The sequence below is a fragment of the Nerophis lumbriciformis genome, linkage group LG31 (assembly GCF_033978685.3).
Source record: "Nerophis lumbriciformis linkage group LG31, RoL_Nlum_v2.1, whole genome shotgun sequence".
Classification (NCBI taxonomy): Eukaryota; Metazoa; Chordata; class Actinopteri; order Syngnathiformes; family Syngnathidae; genus Nerophis; species Nerophis lumbriciformis.
The window spans coordinates 13,110,128-13,127,344 of NC_084578.2; the positions used below are offsets into that span (position 1 = coordinate 13,110,128).

Consider the following 17,217-nt stretch of genomic DNA (forward strand, 5'->3'; position numbering starts at 1 on the left):
TATATATATATATATATATATATATACATACATATATATATTTATATATATATGTATAATATAATTTTTATAATGGGAAAATGAAAAATATGCATTATTTCTAAAAATAAATTGCAGAGTAGAATATTTGAGATTGAGTAATTATAGTCCGAGTAACTCTATAATTCATAACAAAATTGGTTTTTATACAAGTAAATCATATTATTTTTACACTGCCTACTGAGCTAGATTGCGAGAGAAAGTAGGCAGGACGAGGTTGAGCTTTTTGAGTTCACGCAAGTCTTTTATATACATCTGCCATGTTATATATACCCGCCTAAGACATTTCCATCGCATTTCAGCGGTTTAAACTCAGTTTAACTCATTTACGCTTATCAAAGCTCTGAGAATATTTTGCTCATGCTGTCATCCGGTAGTTAATGGGCTCAACTACACCAAAACAATATTTTCTTGTTTTTCAATTGGCAAGAATGTGGGTCATTTGTATTTTGTGGAAAAAAGCATAATGATATACAATAGTTACAGTCTGTTAAAAAAATAGCAGTTATAATGGGAGTCAATGGGGCTGAAAGAGGTCTTCAGAAAAAGTGTGTATAGTTTATTTTTATATCCTATTCCAACAATGTACAATCAAAATTTTTCTAAAAAACAAAATCTCAGACCACTAACCATAAACTGGACAATCATATCACATAATGTTACACCCGTTTTGGGACCGAGGGTTGCACAAGGTTAACGAGAACATTTAAAACGTGTAAATGCTTACCGGTGGTCCGACGGGTCCAGGAAGGCCTCTGTCTCCCTACATGCATGGTAGACACATACGGAAAACAAAGCAAATATGAGGAGGCAATCTATTTAAAGACAAATAAAACAAAAGCAGACAATCAAGAGCTGCGGTACTCACTTTCAAACCCGTTCGCCCGTCCGAAAAGAGTGGACTCCCGTCGGGACCTATTACTAAACCTGATTCACCTTTCTCACCCTGCGGAGAGGACAGCTATGAGCTTTATTACGAATGGTGATTGCACTTTGACCATACCTTGATTCCATAACCGGAAGGACCTGGGTCTCCTCTGTCGCCCTTTGGTCCCATTGGACCCTGCAGCAAAAAGTAAAACAACCAATTCACAACCTTGCCTTTATCCCGAGAATAAAGGAATGACGAGTTCATCCTATAAGATTGTAAGTGCTTGTTTTCTAGAGAAATAGTTTGATGGAATTTGACAGAAGACTTGATATTCTCTACATTCTAAGACTTCTTTGGTACAAAATTAAAGTCAAAACAGTTCATGTGAACAGTACAGCTAAATACCAAAAAGAAGACAACCATAAATAGATAATACAAACCCGTTTCCATGTGAGTTGGAAGTAAGTAGTCTTTTCCATTAAATAGAATGTGCCGATCTTTTGATGAGTCCAACAAAGTGTTTATACTGTAAGTATTGTACTTATTACACTGCTGTTTGGTTGTAATGATCATACTAGTTGTAGTTTGCCAAAATTGCCAAATCTCCATTTAAATCACCCTCACCACTTTAAAAAAAAAATAGCCTTCACAAAGTAAGTCCACTGTCAGAGTGGGTGTGTACTTACGATTTTATCGGCCGATAAATGCTTAAAATGTAATATCAGAAATGATCGGTATCGGTTTCAAAAAGTAAAATTAATGTCTTTTTAAAACGCCGCTGTACGGAGTGGTACATATCCGGTAAAACACGGATGTAGGGAGAAGTACAGAGCAGTTGCATCTCCCAGTCAGCAGCCCCTCCCCTCTCCCCTCTCCCACACACAACACAGGAATTGACGACTGCAGCATGAGAGGTTTACTGGCGACGCTTGATGACCTCATCAAACCGCGCGAGCGCAGCAAAACAACAACAAGAGTGTACTGTTGCCGGTGCTGTAGCCGTGGCTAACAAGCGAGCTCGCTCGGTGACTGACTAACGACACCATGTCTATGGTTTGGGATTATTTTAAAGTGTCTCTGACGGATAAAAAACTGGCAATTTGCAATGACTACAAAAAGTTGGTTATGCGAGGAGGAACCAAGACATCTTCCTTTAATACGAGCAATTTCATCTCCCACTTTTTCAAGAATCATAAGGAGATACACGATGAATACAAGCGGAAGATGGATGTGAGCCCAGTTTAAAATTTCCTGTTATACAGTATACCAGGCAGTCTTGCAATGAGGACTATGTTATTGTTTACTTTATTACTTTAGTATACTCTGGACTGAAGCTGTGTGCCTTCATTGTTTTTGTAGCTGTTGTTTTGAGGCATGTTTAAAAAAAATAAAAATAATAATGCACTTTGTGAAAGTCAAAGTATTGTACTTCCCATAGTTGTAGTGGGTATCAGGATTAGGGAGAGCATGTCCAAAATTCCAAGCTGCTGTTTTGAGGCATGTTAAAAAAAAAATGCACTCTGTGACTTCAATAATAAATATTGTTGAAATTGAAGTTGTTCTCTTATTTTGGAAAACCTTGTTACATTGTTTAATGCATCCAGCGGGGTATCACAACAAAATTAGGCATAATAATGTGTTAACTCCCTAACCAATCTGGCGCCCTAGGCAAGATTTTAGGTGGCGCCCCCCCACATCGGCAGTGAAGTGTATATACTCACAAGAAACCGAATAGCTTTGTCTTTGACCTTTTTTTTTTTTTTTACTTACAACTATACCTAATATATAAAAGGGGTGGAAAAGTGACTATTACCTGCAGGGCAAACATTAGCTAACCAGAAGGCAATAACAATGTAAACAAAAAACACCTGCTTAAAAGATCTAATACAAATGTCCCTGAGGAATGTAAGGTTGGAGTACTGTAATTACCTAACGTTACATTATTATTTTCCATAACAATTTAGCCCCCTCCACAATATTAACCCGACGTTAAAACAGAACTAGCTATTTATTGATTAGGAATTGCCGAATCATGTAACATTAGCTTAATGCTAAAAAGCCAGGTTACTATCACATTCTGTAACAGACAAATAATTTCATGTAGGCTAACGTTACCTACCTGCTACCTCTGTCTTTTCTCGTTTCTCCTCCTCTTCTTTTCTCTTTTTTCTTCCCTGGGCACCTGACAGTTTTGGCCGTTTTTGACATCTTGTGTTGATTTTTTGATGTGGTGACGTCCAAAAAGAGTCATGATACGGGAAGGGAGGAGGCGCACCGTGCGGGGGAAGGGGGGGTGTTGTAACAAATAATAGTTCTATTACATAGGCTTTACTTTGCATTTTAATTAACGTGGGATTATTTTTTGTATTTAGAAATAATAGTACCAACTTTTTTTTTCTTTTTTTTTTTCTCCAACATTTGTGGCACTGGCGTGGCGCCCCCTGATGGACGGCGCCCTTAGCATTTGCCTATACCAGTGCTTTTCAACCTTTTTTCAGCCAAGGCACATTTTTTGCGTTGAAAAAATGCGGAGGCACACCACCAGCGGGAATCATTAAAAAACAAAAAACAGTTGACAGTGAAAAGTCGTTGTCGCAATTGTTGGATATAACTTTAAAGCAGGGGTCGGCAACCCGCGGCTCTAGAGCCGCATGCGGCTCTATAGCGCCGCCCTAGTGGCTCTCTGGAACTTTTTAAAAAAATGTATGAAAAATAGAAAAAGATGGGGGGAAAAAAAAAAAATTGTTTTAATATGGTTTCTGTAGGAGGACAACCATAACACAAACCTCCCTAATTGTTATAAAGCACACCGTTTATATTAAACATGCTTCACTGATTCGAGTATTTGGCAAGCACCGTTTTGTCCTACTAATTTTGGCGGTCCTTGAACTCACCTTAGTTTGTTTACATGTATAACTTTCTCCGACTTTCTAGGACTTGTTTTATGCCACTTCTTTTTCTGTCTCATTTTGTCCACCAGACTTTTAACGTTGTGCATGAATGCACAAAGGTGAGTTTTGTTGATGTTATTGACTTGTATGGAGTGCTAATCAGACATATTTGGTCACTGCATGACTGCAAGCTAATCGATGCTAACATGCTATTTAGGCTAGCTATATGTACATATTGCATCATTATGTCTCATTTGTAGGTATATTTGAGGTCATTTAGTTTCCTTTAAGTCATCTTAATTCAAGTGATATCTCATGACACACTATCTGTATGTAATATGGCTTTTAATTTTTTGCGGCTCCAGACAGATTTGTTTTTGTATTTTTGGTCCAATATGGCTTTTTCAACATTTTGGGTTGCCGACCTCTGCCCTAGCTCATAACATCACATCTTTCCCCCTATAAAGAAATAATGTTAACTCAATAAAGAGTATTTCTTTTTTTAGCTCTAACTTCTCATTTTTTAGCATTGTAACCACATTTGCAAACAACTTTTCTCTTCATAGAATTTTATTTCAATAAAGAAATAAAGTGCAAAAATGTCAAAGCATCGTAACAAACAGTTATGTTCCAATAGCAGCAGAAGTGCACTTTTTGGAGAGCTGTATTATTTTAAGTTTTGTGCCCAAGGGACTGATTTTATTTAACACTATATTATTATTTATACACCTATAGTGATCACAGAGACAGGTTGTTTTTGTGTTACTGTATATATTTGTTTTTCTGAAAAATCCCACTTAATTTAATTTGGGTAACAACAGTCAATATGTATTTATTTTATTTTTTTAGGGTGGTAACAGTCAATATTTATTTATTTATTAGATTACATTTTTTTCTTATATAATAAAAGTGAGCTTTTGTTAAACCAAATATTATGTGTTTTTTTCCATATACAACAACCTATCTGGACTCGATAAGGAATCGGTTCGATAATAGGCTCGAACTCGATAAATTCTTATCAAACATCATCCCTATGTATAGCTAATATAGACACTTTTATCATGTGTTGTCTTCATTATAAGACTCATATAAGGCTTTTAATTTTTTGCGGCTCCAGACGGATTTTTATTGTTTTGTTTTGTTTAATATGGCTCTTTCAACATTTTGGGTTGCCGACCCCTGGCCTATACGGCCTATGCCACGGGCCGGCCCTGATTCCACGACTGTATTAATCGGTATCGGTTGATATCGGAATCGGTAATTAAGAGTTGGACAATATCGGAATATCGGCAAAAAAGCCATTATCAGACATCTCTAGTTGTGATATAGCAGTCACATTTTATCTCGTGGCCAGCGAGAGCGTGTGTTTAAAGTATAAAATGAATAGTATAGTATAACAAAAACATTTAATACTGAAAAGGGACTTACAGGGAATCCAGCTTGACCAGGCAGACCAGGTCCTCCCTTTACAGAAAACATTATTTGATTAGATTTTCTAAATTACATTACACCGACTCTTACAAAAAAGTCATTATGAAGAAGAAGTGTGCCATTAATCAATGAATAACGTGCATTAGCAATTACAATCAAAGGCTGATGCCAACATCTATACTGATTTAGTACCATATTTATCTTCTGTACCACTTAAGTAAATACACACCTGAGGCCCGGCACTGCCAACAACACCATCAAACTGTAATGGCATCAACGTGATGTTATTTTATTTCATTATTGACAATCTGCTATATTGGGTTTTGGTTTACATTGTCAGATGGCTGATAGATGATTTGTCCAGGTGGTCCGGGTGGACCTGGAGGTCCTGGGAATCCAGAGCCATCTCGGCCCGCTTCACCCTGAAACAAAATATGCATGTGAGAAAAGTACCAGTCCGCCATGTGGTTATTTCAAATTCAGTAAAATGTTGTTAAATACTTCAAATTACTACAAAATAAAACAAAAATTAAAACGATTTAAAAAAAAAATATATATATATTTTTAATCTATTAAAAATGTATTTTATATAAAAAAATTGAAATTGAAATATTGATTACCCTCTCTCCTGTGTCACCTTTGTCACCCTTTGCTCCCTGTAACAACAAAGAATGCCGTTGTAGCAGAATAAATAATATCAATGTTCAACAAATACATCCCAATTATTGGCAAACAGCTTTACTTGTGTTTGACAATTTGTCATTGCTTCCATGAGAAGAACTTCAGGTTTGATGTACAAACCCCGTTTCCATATGAGTTGGGAAATTGTGTTAGATGTAAATATAAACGGAATACAATGATTTGCAAATCCTTTTCAACCCATATTCAATTGAATGCACTACAAAGACAAGATATTTGATGTTCAAACTCATAAACTTTATTTTTTTTTTTTGCACATAATAATTAACTTGGAATTTCATGGCTCCAACACGTGCCAAAGTAGTTGGGAAAGGGCATGTTCACCACTGTGTTACATGGCCTTTCCTTTTAACAACACTCAGTAAACGTTTGGGAACTGAGGAGACACATTTTTTAAGCTTCTCAGGTGGAATTCTTTCCCATTCTTGCTTGATGTACAGCTTAAGTTGTTCAACAGTCCGGGGGTCTCCATTGTGGTATTTTAGGCTTCATATTGCACCACACATTTTCAATGGGAGACTGGTCTGGACTACAGGCAGGCCAGTCTAGTACCCGCACTCTTTTACTATGAAGCCACGTTGATGTAACACGTGGCTTGGCATTGTCTTGCTGAAATAAGCAGGGGCGTCCATGGTAACGTTGCTTGGATGGCAACATATGTTGCTCCAAAACCTGTATGTATCTTTCAACATTAATGGCGCCTTCACAGACGTGTAAGTTACCCATGTCTTGGGCACTAATACACACCCATACCATCACAGATGCTGGCTTTTCAACTTTGCGCCTATAACAATCCGGATGGTTCTTTTCTTCTTTGGTCCGGAGGACACGACGTCCACAGTTTCCAAAAACAATTTGAAATGTGGACTCGGCAGACCACAGAACACTTTTCCACTTTGTATCAGTCCATCTTAGATGAGCTCAGGCCCAGCGAAGCTGACAGTGTTTCTGGGTGTTGTTGATAAACGGTTTTCGCCTTGCATAGGAGAGTTTTAACTTGCACTTATAGATGTAGCGACCAACTGTAGTTACTAACAGTGGGTTTCTGAAGTGTTCCTGAGCCCATGTGGTGAGATCCTTTACACACTGATGTCGCTTGTTGATGCAATACAGCCTGAGGGATCAAAGGTCACTGGCTTAGCTGCTTACGTGCAGTGATTTCTCCAGATTCTCTGAACCCTTTGATGATATTACGGACCGTAGATGGTGAAATCCCTAAATTCCTTGCAATAGCTGGTTGAGAAAGGTTTTTCTTAAACTGTTCAACAATTTGCTCACGCATCTGTTGACAAAGTGGTGACCCTCGCCCCATCCTTGTTTGTGAATGACTGAGCATTTCATGGAATCTACTTTTATACCCAATCATGGCACCCACCTGTTCCCAACTTGCCTGTTCACCTGTGGGATGTTCCAAATAAGTGTTTGATGAGCATTCCTCAACTTTATCAGTATTTATTGCCACCTTTCCCAACTTCTTTGTCACATGTTGCTGGCATCAAATTCTAAAGTTAATGATTATTTGCGAAAAAAAAAAAAAGGTTTATCAGTTTGAACATCAAATATGTTGTCTTTGAAGCATATTCAACTGAATATGGGTTGAAAATGATCTGCAAATCATTGTATTCCATTTATATTTACATCTAACACAATTTCCCAACTCATATGGAAACGGGGTTTGTACATCACTAGATAACAGGACAAGAACACCAGATATTTTAAAGAGACCTGAACTCCAGGGAAGCCATCCAATCCCGGTCGCCCATCGCTTCCTTCAGGCCCTTCGCTGCCCTTCTGACCTGGAAGGCCAGGCAATCCCGGTTTACCCTGCAGAGGTTCATACATTTAAGATAAAATGCAGTGAAGAAATACCAAAAAGTGTGGTTAAATAACTGCATATTGACAATCTTCTGTGCACTAGTCCGTCCTATCTTGCCAAATTGCATGAAGTATTCAAATAAAAACATGACTGATACTACAATAACAGCTTGGTTACTTACAGAAAGTCCAGGTAGACCAGGTGGACCCTGAGAAGACACATTTAATTAGTGATTATTAGACATGTTGCCTTTTTAAGTGTTAATTATAAAAAGTGTCCCTTCTGTTCGCTGTCACCATAAGGCTCAGAATAGGTGCATTCTCCAAATTCCAGGCGTTGCTAACAAAGGACCAGCTGCCGAAGTGCCCAATTTGAAGCGGTTGTCTAGATGCTATCTTTAGCAGCAATCAGCTGTCAAATTTGTCTATTTAAGAAGTGTTAGGATATTGCAGCCTCCAAGACAACTTCAATGGACCTGCGGCACTTTAACGCTCAGAATAATGGGTTCGTTAGACATGCCAGGGACCCAGATAACTAATAATTGTATTTGTATATATATATATTTATATGTATATATATATATATATTTTAATTTATTTATTTTTTTGTATATATATATATATACGTTTGTATCAACTGGCTGCTATTTATGCCTGCCTCGCCCTCCAGTCAGGGCTCGATGATTGTTTGCTGTTTCCTGGTTCCTGTTATCCTATTAAAGTCATGTTTTCCTGCTCTACGCCTGCCATCTCTGCATCTTGAGGTTCACCACCACCAGATTATGACATGGAGCTCGGGTTTTACTATTGTAATTCAGCAAGCTACTTACCTGTCTTCCTTCAGGTCCTCTCACGCCAGGAAGCCCATTAGAGAAAATTCCACCAGATCCCTCCATGTCATCCTTTTAAACAACAACAGCAATGTTGATATATCATAAACACACATGATCATTCACCTCGAAAAACATTTGTGAGGTCACACAATCGCCGGTCTAACTAATCCCAAAGATGTCTGATGATGGTTGAGGTTTAGGTTCTTTCACACACCCAATTAGGCTAACAATATTTTGAATAAGTTGCATAATTTTCAAGTTCATTGGAAGATCCAACACATGCCAAAAGCATTTTGTTTGTCAAACTATGATTTTTGAAACTTTGTTAAATAAACTTACGAATCCAACACGGTAGCTTGGGCCAGGAGGTCCGGGGGGCCCAGGCTGCCCAAGTGGTCCCATTGGGCCGGGTAAACCGGCCAATCCAGGCTCACCATTTCGTCCAGGCAAGCCACCTTCTCCTCGAGCTCCCTTTTGAACAGAAATAATAATAATTTAAGAAATAAGTCAAATACATGCATACATACATACATACATACTAGGTTGTACGGTATACCGGTATTAGTATAGTACCGTGATACTAATGAATCATATTCGGTACTATACCGCCTCTAAAAAGTACCGGTTCCGATAGAACAGGAAGTACTTTATTGATCCCAACACAGTTCGCTCACAATAAACAATAAACACTTAGGTATTTTTTACATATGAATAGAATAAATACAGTCTATTATACAGCATTATTCACATGTGAATAATATAAACACAGTATATTATACGGCATTATTCACATGTGAATAATATGAATACAGTCTATTATACAGCATTATTCACATGTGAATAATACAAACACAGTCTATTATACGGCATTATTCACATATGAATAATATGAATACAGTCTATTATACAGCATTATTCACATGTGAATAATATAAACCCAGTATTATACAGCATTATTAACATGTGAATAATGTAAACACAGTCTATTATACAGCATTATTCACATGTGAATAACATAAATACAGTCTATTATACAGCATTATTCACATGTGAATACTATAAATACAGTCTATTATACAGCATTATTCACATGTGAATAACATAAATACAGTCTATTATACAGCATTATTCACATGTGAATACTATAAATACAGTCTATTATACAGCATTATTCACATGTGAATAACATAAATACAGTCTATTATGCAGCATTATTCACATGTGAATAACATAAATACAGTCTATTATACAGCATTATTCACATGTGAATCATATAAATACAGTCTATTATACAGCATTATTCACATGTGAATAACAGAAATACAGTCTATTATACAGCATTATTCACATGTGAATAACATAAATACAGTCTGTTATACAGCATTATTCACATGTGAATAATATAAATACAGTCTATTAAACAGCATTATTCACATGTAAATAACATAAATACATTCTATTATACAGCATTATTCACATGTGAATACTATAAATACAGTCTATTATACAGCATTATTCACATGTGAATAACATAAATACAGTCTATTATACAGCATTATTCACATGTGAATAATATAAATACAGTCTATTATACAGCATTATTCACATGTGAATAATATAAATACATTCTATTATACAGCATTATTCACATGTGAATAATATAAATACAGTCTATTATACCTACTCAGTGGCCTAGTGGTTAGAGTGTCCGCCCTGAGATCGGTAGGTCGTGAGTTCAAACCCCGGCCGAGTCATACCAAAGACTATAAAAAAATGGGACCCATTACCTCCCTGCTTGGCACTCAGCATCAAGGGTTGGAATTGGGGGTTAAATCACCAAAATGATTCCCGGGCGCGGCCACCGCTGCTGCCCACTGCTCCCCTCACCTCCCAGGGGGTGATCAAGGGTGATGGGTCAAATGCAGAGAATAATCTCGCCACACCTAGTGTGTGTGTGACAATCATTGGTACTTTAACTTTAACTTTAACTTTACAGCATTATTCACATGTGAATAACATAAATACATTCTATTATACAGCATTATTCACATGTGAATACTATAAATACAGTCTATTATACATTTAAGTACAGTCAAAAAGGAACATATGCATTATACAGTCTGATGGCGGTCGGTATGAACATGTTAAAAGAGAAAGTAAGCAGATATTAACAGTAAATGAACAAGTAGATTAACAATTCATTTTCTACCACTTGTCCTTAATAATTTTGACAAAATAATAGACTGGAAAATGACACAATATGTTACTGCATATGTCAGCAAACTAAATTAGGAGCCTTTGTTTGCTTACTTACTAATAAAAAACAAGTTGTCTTGTATGTTCACTATTTTATTTAAGGACAAACTTGCGATAAGAAACATGTGTTTAATGTACCGTAAGTTTTTTGTTAAAATAAAGCCAATAATGGCATTTTTTGTGGTCCCCTTTATTTATAAAAAAGTATCGAAAAGTACCGAAAAGTATCGAAATACATTTAGGTACTGGTACCAAAATATTGGTATCGGGACAACACTAATACATACACGCATAATAAATAAATGTTTTGAAAATGCAAATAATCAAGGAAATGTCTGCTCTATAATCTGATTAATGTCAGTCTCATTCAGAAATCATCGTCAGTTTTGCAATTTAAAATTGTTACAACAACTCTCTGAATGATGAACGTCACAACTGTTAGAATAAAAAAGAAAAGAAAATGAGAAGCAGAACTAAAACGTATGCCAACAAACTACAGCGGGACGATCCTTCATGCTGAGGCACAGTCACTTGCATAAGAGGATTAAAAGAATAGTAGGAGGATGGAGGAAGAGGAGGGAGATTGATGAAGACAGAAAAAGAGGAAAGGCGGATAAAAAATAGGATGTAGCCTTAACTATTTAATTATGTAATTATGAAATAGATACACACTGTGTTGTCTTTAAGTACACTTTAATTAATAATATGATGTTTGATTTCAGGATTGTGTAACAAGTTCAGCCTTTAGCTCAAGCTTTGCAAGTCAAATTTACTATGTAGCAGGAATTTAACCTCTTAAGGCCCAAGCTGTTTTTTACATCCTTTTTTTTTTCCATTTCTCTTTGCTATTTGGGCTTATTGGACCCTAATTAGAATAAAAACTAAGAATCATCTTTTGACATGATGTACTTAGTCCATAAGTACACAAACGTGTACTTCATGTTTAGTGACATGATAATTCTTATTTTTACACTTTTTTTTACAAATTCCATTGTATGTTATACTCTTCTGACACCACCAGATGGCAGTATACGTGTCCACATAAGTGGCCATAAAACCCCAATTCAGTAATGTACACAATTTTGGAAATAAGAGCTAAAAGGTGCTGTCCACGCATGTGGCCACTAAGCCTTTAGAGGTAAGGAAACAAAAAAAAACATATTTCACCTTCTCTCCAATTGGTCCAGAAACACCAACCAAACCAGAATCCCCCTAAGATAGGACACACAATATAATTATGTCATACTGTTTACATTCAGGTATAAACACCTTCACAATAGGATTATGGGTTATACTTGTATAGCGCTTTTCTACCTTCAAGGTACTCAAAGCGCTTTGACACTATTTCTACATTCACCCATTCACACACACATTCACACACTGATGGCGGGAGCTGCCATACAAGGCCCTAACTACGACCCATCAGGAGCAAGGGTGAAGCGTCTTGCTCAAGGACACAACGGACGTGACGAGGTTGGTAGAAGGTGGGGATTGAACCAGGATCCCTCAGGTTGCTGGCACGGCCACTCTCCCAATCAGCGCCACGCCGTCCCCATGATGTAATGTAATGATGTAATACTGTGTACATTCAGGTATGAACACCTTCACATTAGGATTACCATTGAACTTGTTACAAAACCTAAGTTTGACAAGACTCTAGTGAAATATTTGTACGAAATATTTACAAAAAAGCCAGGCAAAGATCGTCTCTATGAAAACACTAGAGTTTTTTTTTAAGAATTTGATGCAAATATGTGAGATTCTAACTCTCACTCACTCTTTTTTAACTGAACTCACGTCCCATCAGTAGCCCAAATTATGACAAAGAGACGACCTAAAATGGATATTAGTATAACTAAAGACGTTGAACAAATTACTTCTGACTAGAGATATTATCGGCCGATAAATGCTTTAAAATGTAATATCGGAAATTATCGGTATCGGTTTCAAAAAGTAAAATGTATGACTTTTTAAAACACCGCTGTATGGAGTGATACACGGACGTAGGTAGAAGTACAGAGCGCCAATAAACCTTAAAGGCACTGCCTTTGCGTAGCGGCCCAATCACATAATATCTACGGATTTTCACACACACAAGTGAATGCACTCATACTTGGTCAACAGCCATACAGGTCACACTGAGGGTGGCCGTATAAACAACTTTAACACTGTTACAAATATGCGCCACACTGTGGACCCACACCAAACAAGAATGACAAACACATTTCGGGAGAACATCCGCACCGTAACACAACATAAACACGACAGAACAAATACCCAGAAGCCCTTGCAGCACTAACTCTTCCGGGTCGCTACAATATACACCCCCCGCCACCCCCTACCCCCCGCAACCCCGCCCACCTCACCCTCCTCATGCTCTCTCAGGGAGAGCATGTCCCAAATTCCAAGCGGCTGTTTTGAGGCATGTTAAAAAAAAATAATGCACTTTATGACTTCAATAATAAATATGGCAATGGTATTTTTTTCCATAACTTGAGTTGATTTATTTTGGAAAACTTTGTTACATTGTTTAATGCATCCAGCGGGGCTTCAGAACAAAATTAGGCATAATAATGTGTTAATTCCACGACTGTATATATCGGTATCGGTTGAAATCGGAATCGGTAATTAAGAGTTGGACATTATCGGATATCGGCAAAAAAGCCATTATCGGACACCTCTACTTAAAATCCATCAGATATAATGGATTGCCTCTTTATTACCTTCTACATATACAATCTCAGTAGTTGATGCAGGTTCTGCTTTTGTCCAAATGTTACTGAAATAGGTAATGCATGTTTGCATAATGGAATGTTCAATTAAAATACATAAAACAATAGAAAAATACATGTTTATCTGTTTAATTACTAGTTGGTTGTTACAAAAATGTTCTGTCCAAGGTCAAATTGTATCCAATTACCTTTTCTCCCTTAGGACCAGGAATTCCTGGCCTGCCATCAACACCTGGTAAACCAGACAAGCCCTGTAGAACAGAGAACGAACAATTATCATAACCATGATTCCGAAAGTTTATAAATAAACTGGAATTATCCGATTATTTATTAACCATTAAGAAAAACCAATGCACTTACGGGTTGACCAGCTGCTCCATCTTTTCCTGGTGGTCCAGCAACTCCAGAAGCCGATGCTGTACCTGGATTAAAGGGGCCAAAAACACCAGGTGGACCAGGCGGGCCCGGTGGTCCTGGTAGACCTGGTAGTCCCTACATCAAAAAAACAATCTATGATGTTTTTAAACATGTGCAGAACAAACCAGTCCTCCTTTAAATAAGAATGCCAATAAAAAAATTAAATAAAATCTTCCCCTTTGACAAATATGATTAAATTATTGTTACCCGCAAAGACTCCAGATCGGGGAATCCTGAGCCCTCCATGTCCACAAAAGTCTGAAATACATCCATTAAAAATGTCAAATAAGCTCCAAAAAGGTTGTAGGTATATATGACTCAGCATATAACCTGACTCACAGGTCGGACTCCCGGTGCTGGGGGCCCGGGAGGTCCTGGGGGTCCCCGAAGGCCAGGCTGACCCTCTCCACGATCCCCCTGTAAACATAACATCTCATTAGAGAATATAAGGAGCATATTTATCCACTCATTTCAAAACTAATTGTTTCACTACAGATTCAATCATGGACATTATTTTTTATTTGTTTTGTATATATTGTTTTTCAAATCACCTGACATGTATACTGTGTATATGTACATAATTTATCAATTTTTTTTAAAACGTAATTTTTTATTTACATGTTACAGTTATATATATTTTATTATTGAATGTATCAAATGTGATGAATATTTAATGGACCAAAGTGGAAACAAGCCTTTTGGCTTTTTGTGCCATCCATTTGCCTTTTTAAAGCATTACATGGATTCAATTATTTAAGATGTCAATAAACCTACCAATCAATCAATCAATCAATAGTTTAATACATCCTGCGTCTCTTTAGTGCTGCCCGAGTGGCTCCCTGGAGCATTTTTAAAGGGGAACATTATCACAATTTCAGAAGGGTTGAAACCATTAAAAATCAGTTCCCAGTGGCTTATTATATTTTTTGAAGTTTTTTTCAAAATTTTACCCATCACGCAATATCCCTAAAAAAGCCTCAAAGTGCCTGATTTTAACCATCGTTATTAACACCCGTCCATTTTCCTGTGACGTCACATAGTGAATACAAACAAACATGGCGGAAAGAACAGCTCGGATTCAGCCTTGGATTTCAGCGGCTTAAGCGATTCAACAGATTACGCATGTATTGAAACGGATGGTTGTAGTGTGGAGGCAGGTAGCGAAAACGAAATTGAAGAAGAAACTGAAGCTATTGAGCCATATCGGTTTGAACCGTATGCAAGCGAAACCGACGAAAACGACACGACAGCCAGCGACACGGGAGAAAGCGAGGACGAATTCGGCGATCGCCTTCTAACCAACGATTGGTATGTGTTTGTTTGGCATTAAAGGAAACTAACAACTATGAACTAGGTTTACAGCATATGAAATACATTTGGCAACAACATGCACTTTGAGAGTGCAGACAGCCCAATTTTCATCAATTAATATATTCTGTAGACATACCCTCATCCGCGCTCTTTTCCTGAAAGCTGATCTGTCCAGTTTTGGAGTTGATGTCAGCAGGCCAGGGAAGCTAGGGTCGATATTCTTCTCTTGATCATCTTCGGTGGCATAAGGGACGGTGTGAGCCAAGACATCCAGGGGGGTTTAGCTCGCTCGTCTGCGGGAACAAACTGCCGCCATTGCTTGCCGTGCTACCGAGGGCCTTTGTCCCTGAATTGCTCACACACTCCGGCAGATTCAATGGGGGTCTGGCGGCAGATTTCTTTGACTTTATCGTTGGAAATGCATCTGCTTTGAGTGTCGCAGGATATCCACACATTCTTGCCATCTGTCGTAGCATAGCTTTCGTCGGGAAAGTGTGCGGAACAAACGTCCAATTTCTTGCCACTTTCGCATCTTTGGGCCACTGGTGCAACTTGAATCCGTCCCTGTTCGTGTTGTTACACCCTCCGACAACACACCGACGAGGCATGATGTCTCCAAGGTACGAAAAACAGTCGAAAAAAACGGAAAAAAACAGCTGATTTGACTCGGTGTTTGAGAAAATGGCGGATTGCTTCCCGATGTGACGTCACAACCGAGAGCGAATATTAGAAAGGCGTTTAATTCGCCAAAATTCACCCATTTAGAGTTCGGAAATCGGTTAAAAAAATATATGGTCTTTTTTCTGCAACATCAAGGTATATATTGACGCTTACATAGGTCTGGTGATAATGTTCCCCTTTAAAAAAGGATTGAAAATGGAAAAAGATTGGGGGGGGGGAATCATTTTTTTGTTTTAATATTTTTTTTGTTTGAGGACAAACATGACACAAACCCTCCCAATTGTTAGAAATCACACTGAAAAGTGTTTTGTCCTACTAATTTTGCCGGTTGTTGAACTCACCGTAATGTGGACTGTGATGTAACAGTATGTTTACATGTAAAATCTTAAGTTGAAGTTAAAGTACCAATAATTGTCACACACACACTAAGTGTGGTGAAATGTGTCCTCTGCATTTGACCCATCACCCTTGATCACCCCCTGGGAGGTGAGGGGAGCAGTGGGCAGCAGCGGTGGCCGCGCCCGGGAATCATTTTGGTGATTTAACCCCCAATTCCAACCCTTGATGCTGAGTACCAAGCAGGGAGGTAATGGGTCCTATTTTTATAGTCTTTGGTATGACTCGGCCGGGGTTTGAACTGCGTGAATGCACAAAAGTGCGCTTTGTTGATATTACTGACTTGTTAGAGTGCTAATCAGACATATTTGGTCACTGCATGACTGCAAGCTAATCGGTGCTAACATGCTATTTAGGCTAGCTGTATGTACATATTGTATCATTATGCCTCATTTGTAGCTATATTTGAGCTCATTTACTTTCCTTTACTTTACTTTTCCATTCCTTTTTTTCCCTCTGTGTATTTAAATTATATTTGCATGTCTCATGACACATTATCTGTATGAAATATTGGCTGCATTTATGTTAGTTGTTTGTGTGCCATGTTGTTCCAGACCACAGCAAACATTACCTAGCTTGCCAAAGATTGTAAAAAATCTATTAAAAGAAGACAGCCTGCCGTTTCCTTAAACTTGGACACACACATCTATACCTTTGACCATTGTAAGCCAGTCATTTCCTGGAGTTATCGCACCTTCTGAGTAGCCTCTGATTTACTAATGGGTTCTAATGTTGTAAAAATGTGTAGAATAAATATTACATTTCAACATTTCTGTCAATGAAGATTTGCTCCAGCCCGCGACACAAGGTCATTTTGATAGTAGGCTATTATAGCTAATAAAGAC

General features: G+C 37.7%; 1 protein-coding gene across 2 annotated transcripts in view; it reads right to left on the bottom strand.

Moving 5' to 3' along the window:
- Window positions 1-17,217, bottom strand: part of col18a1a (collagen type XVIII alpha 1 chain a) — a 245,130-nt gene that overhangs the window by 27,722 nt on the left and 200,191 nt on the right. For both annotated transcript variants that reach the window (XM_061926550.2, XM_061926549.2), the window contains 16 exons: window positions 14,324-14,401; window positions 14,192-14,242; window positions 13,928-14,059; window positions 13,756-13,818; window positions 12,003-12,047; window positions 8,919-9,050; window positions 8,577-8,648; window positions 7,929-7,955; window positions 7,657-7,755; window positions 5,853-5,888; window positions 5,565-5,654; window positions 5,462-5,494; window positions 5,230-5,265; window positions 1,043-1,102; window positions 908-985; window positions 767-802 (listed from right to left, as the gene is read on the bottom strand). In XM_061926550.2, coding sequence (XP_061782534.1) covers window positions 767-802; window positions 908-985; window positions 1,043-1,102; window positions 5,230-5,265; window positions 5,462-5,494; window positions 5,565-5,654; window positions 5,853-5,888; window positions 7,657-7,755; window positions 7,929-7,955; window positions 8,577-8,648; window positions 8,919-9,050; window positions 12,003-12,047; window positions 13,756-13,818; window positions 13,928-14,059; window positions 14,192-14,242; window positions 14,324-14,401 — 1,068 coding nt within the window. The remainder of the gene's footprint in view (window positions 1-766; window positions 803-907; window positions 986-1,042; window positions 1,103-5,229; window positions 5,266-5,461; window positions 5,495-5,564; window positions 5,655-5,852; window positions 5,889-7,656; window positions 7,756-7,928; window positions 7,956-8,576; window positions 8,649-8,918; window positions 9,051-12,002; window positions 12,048-13,755; window positions 13,819-13,927; window positions 14,060-14,191; window positions 14,243-14,323; window positions 14,402-17,217) is intronic.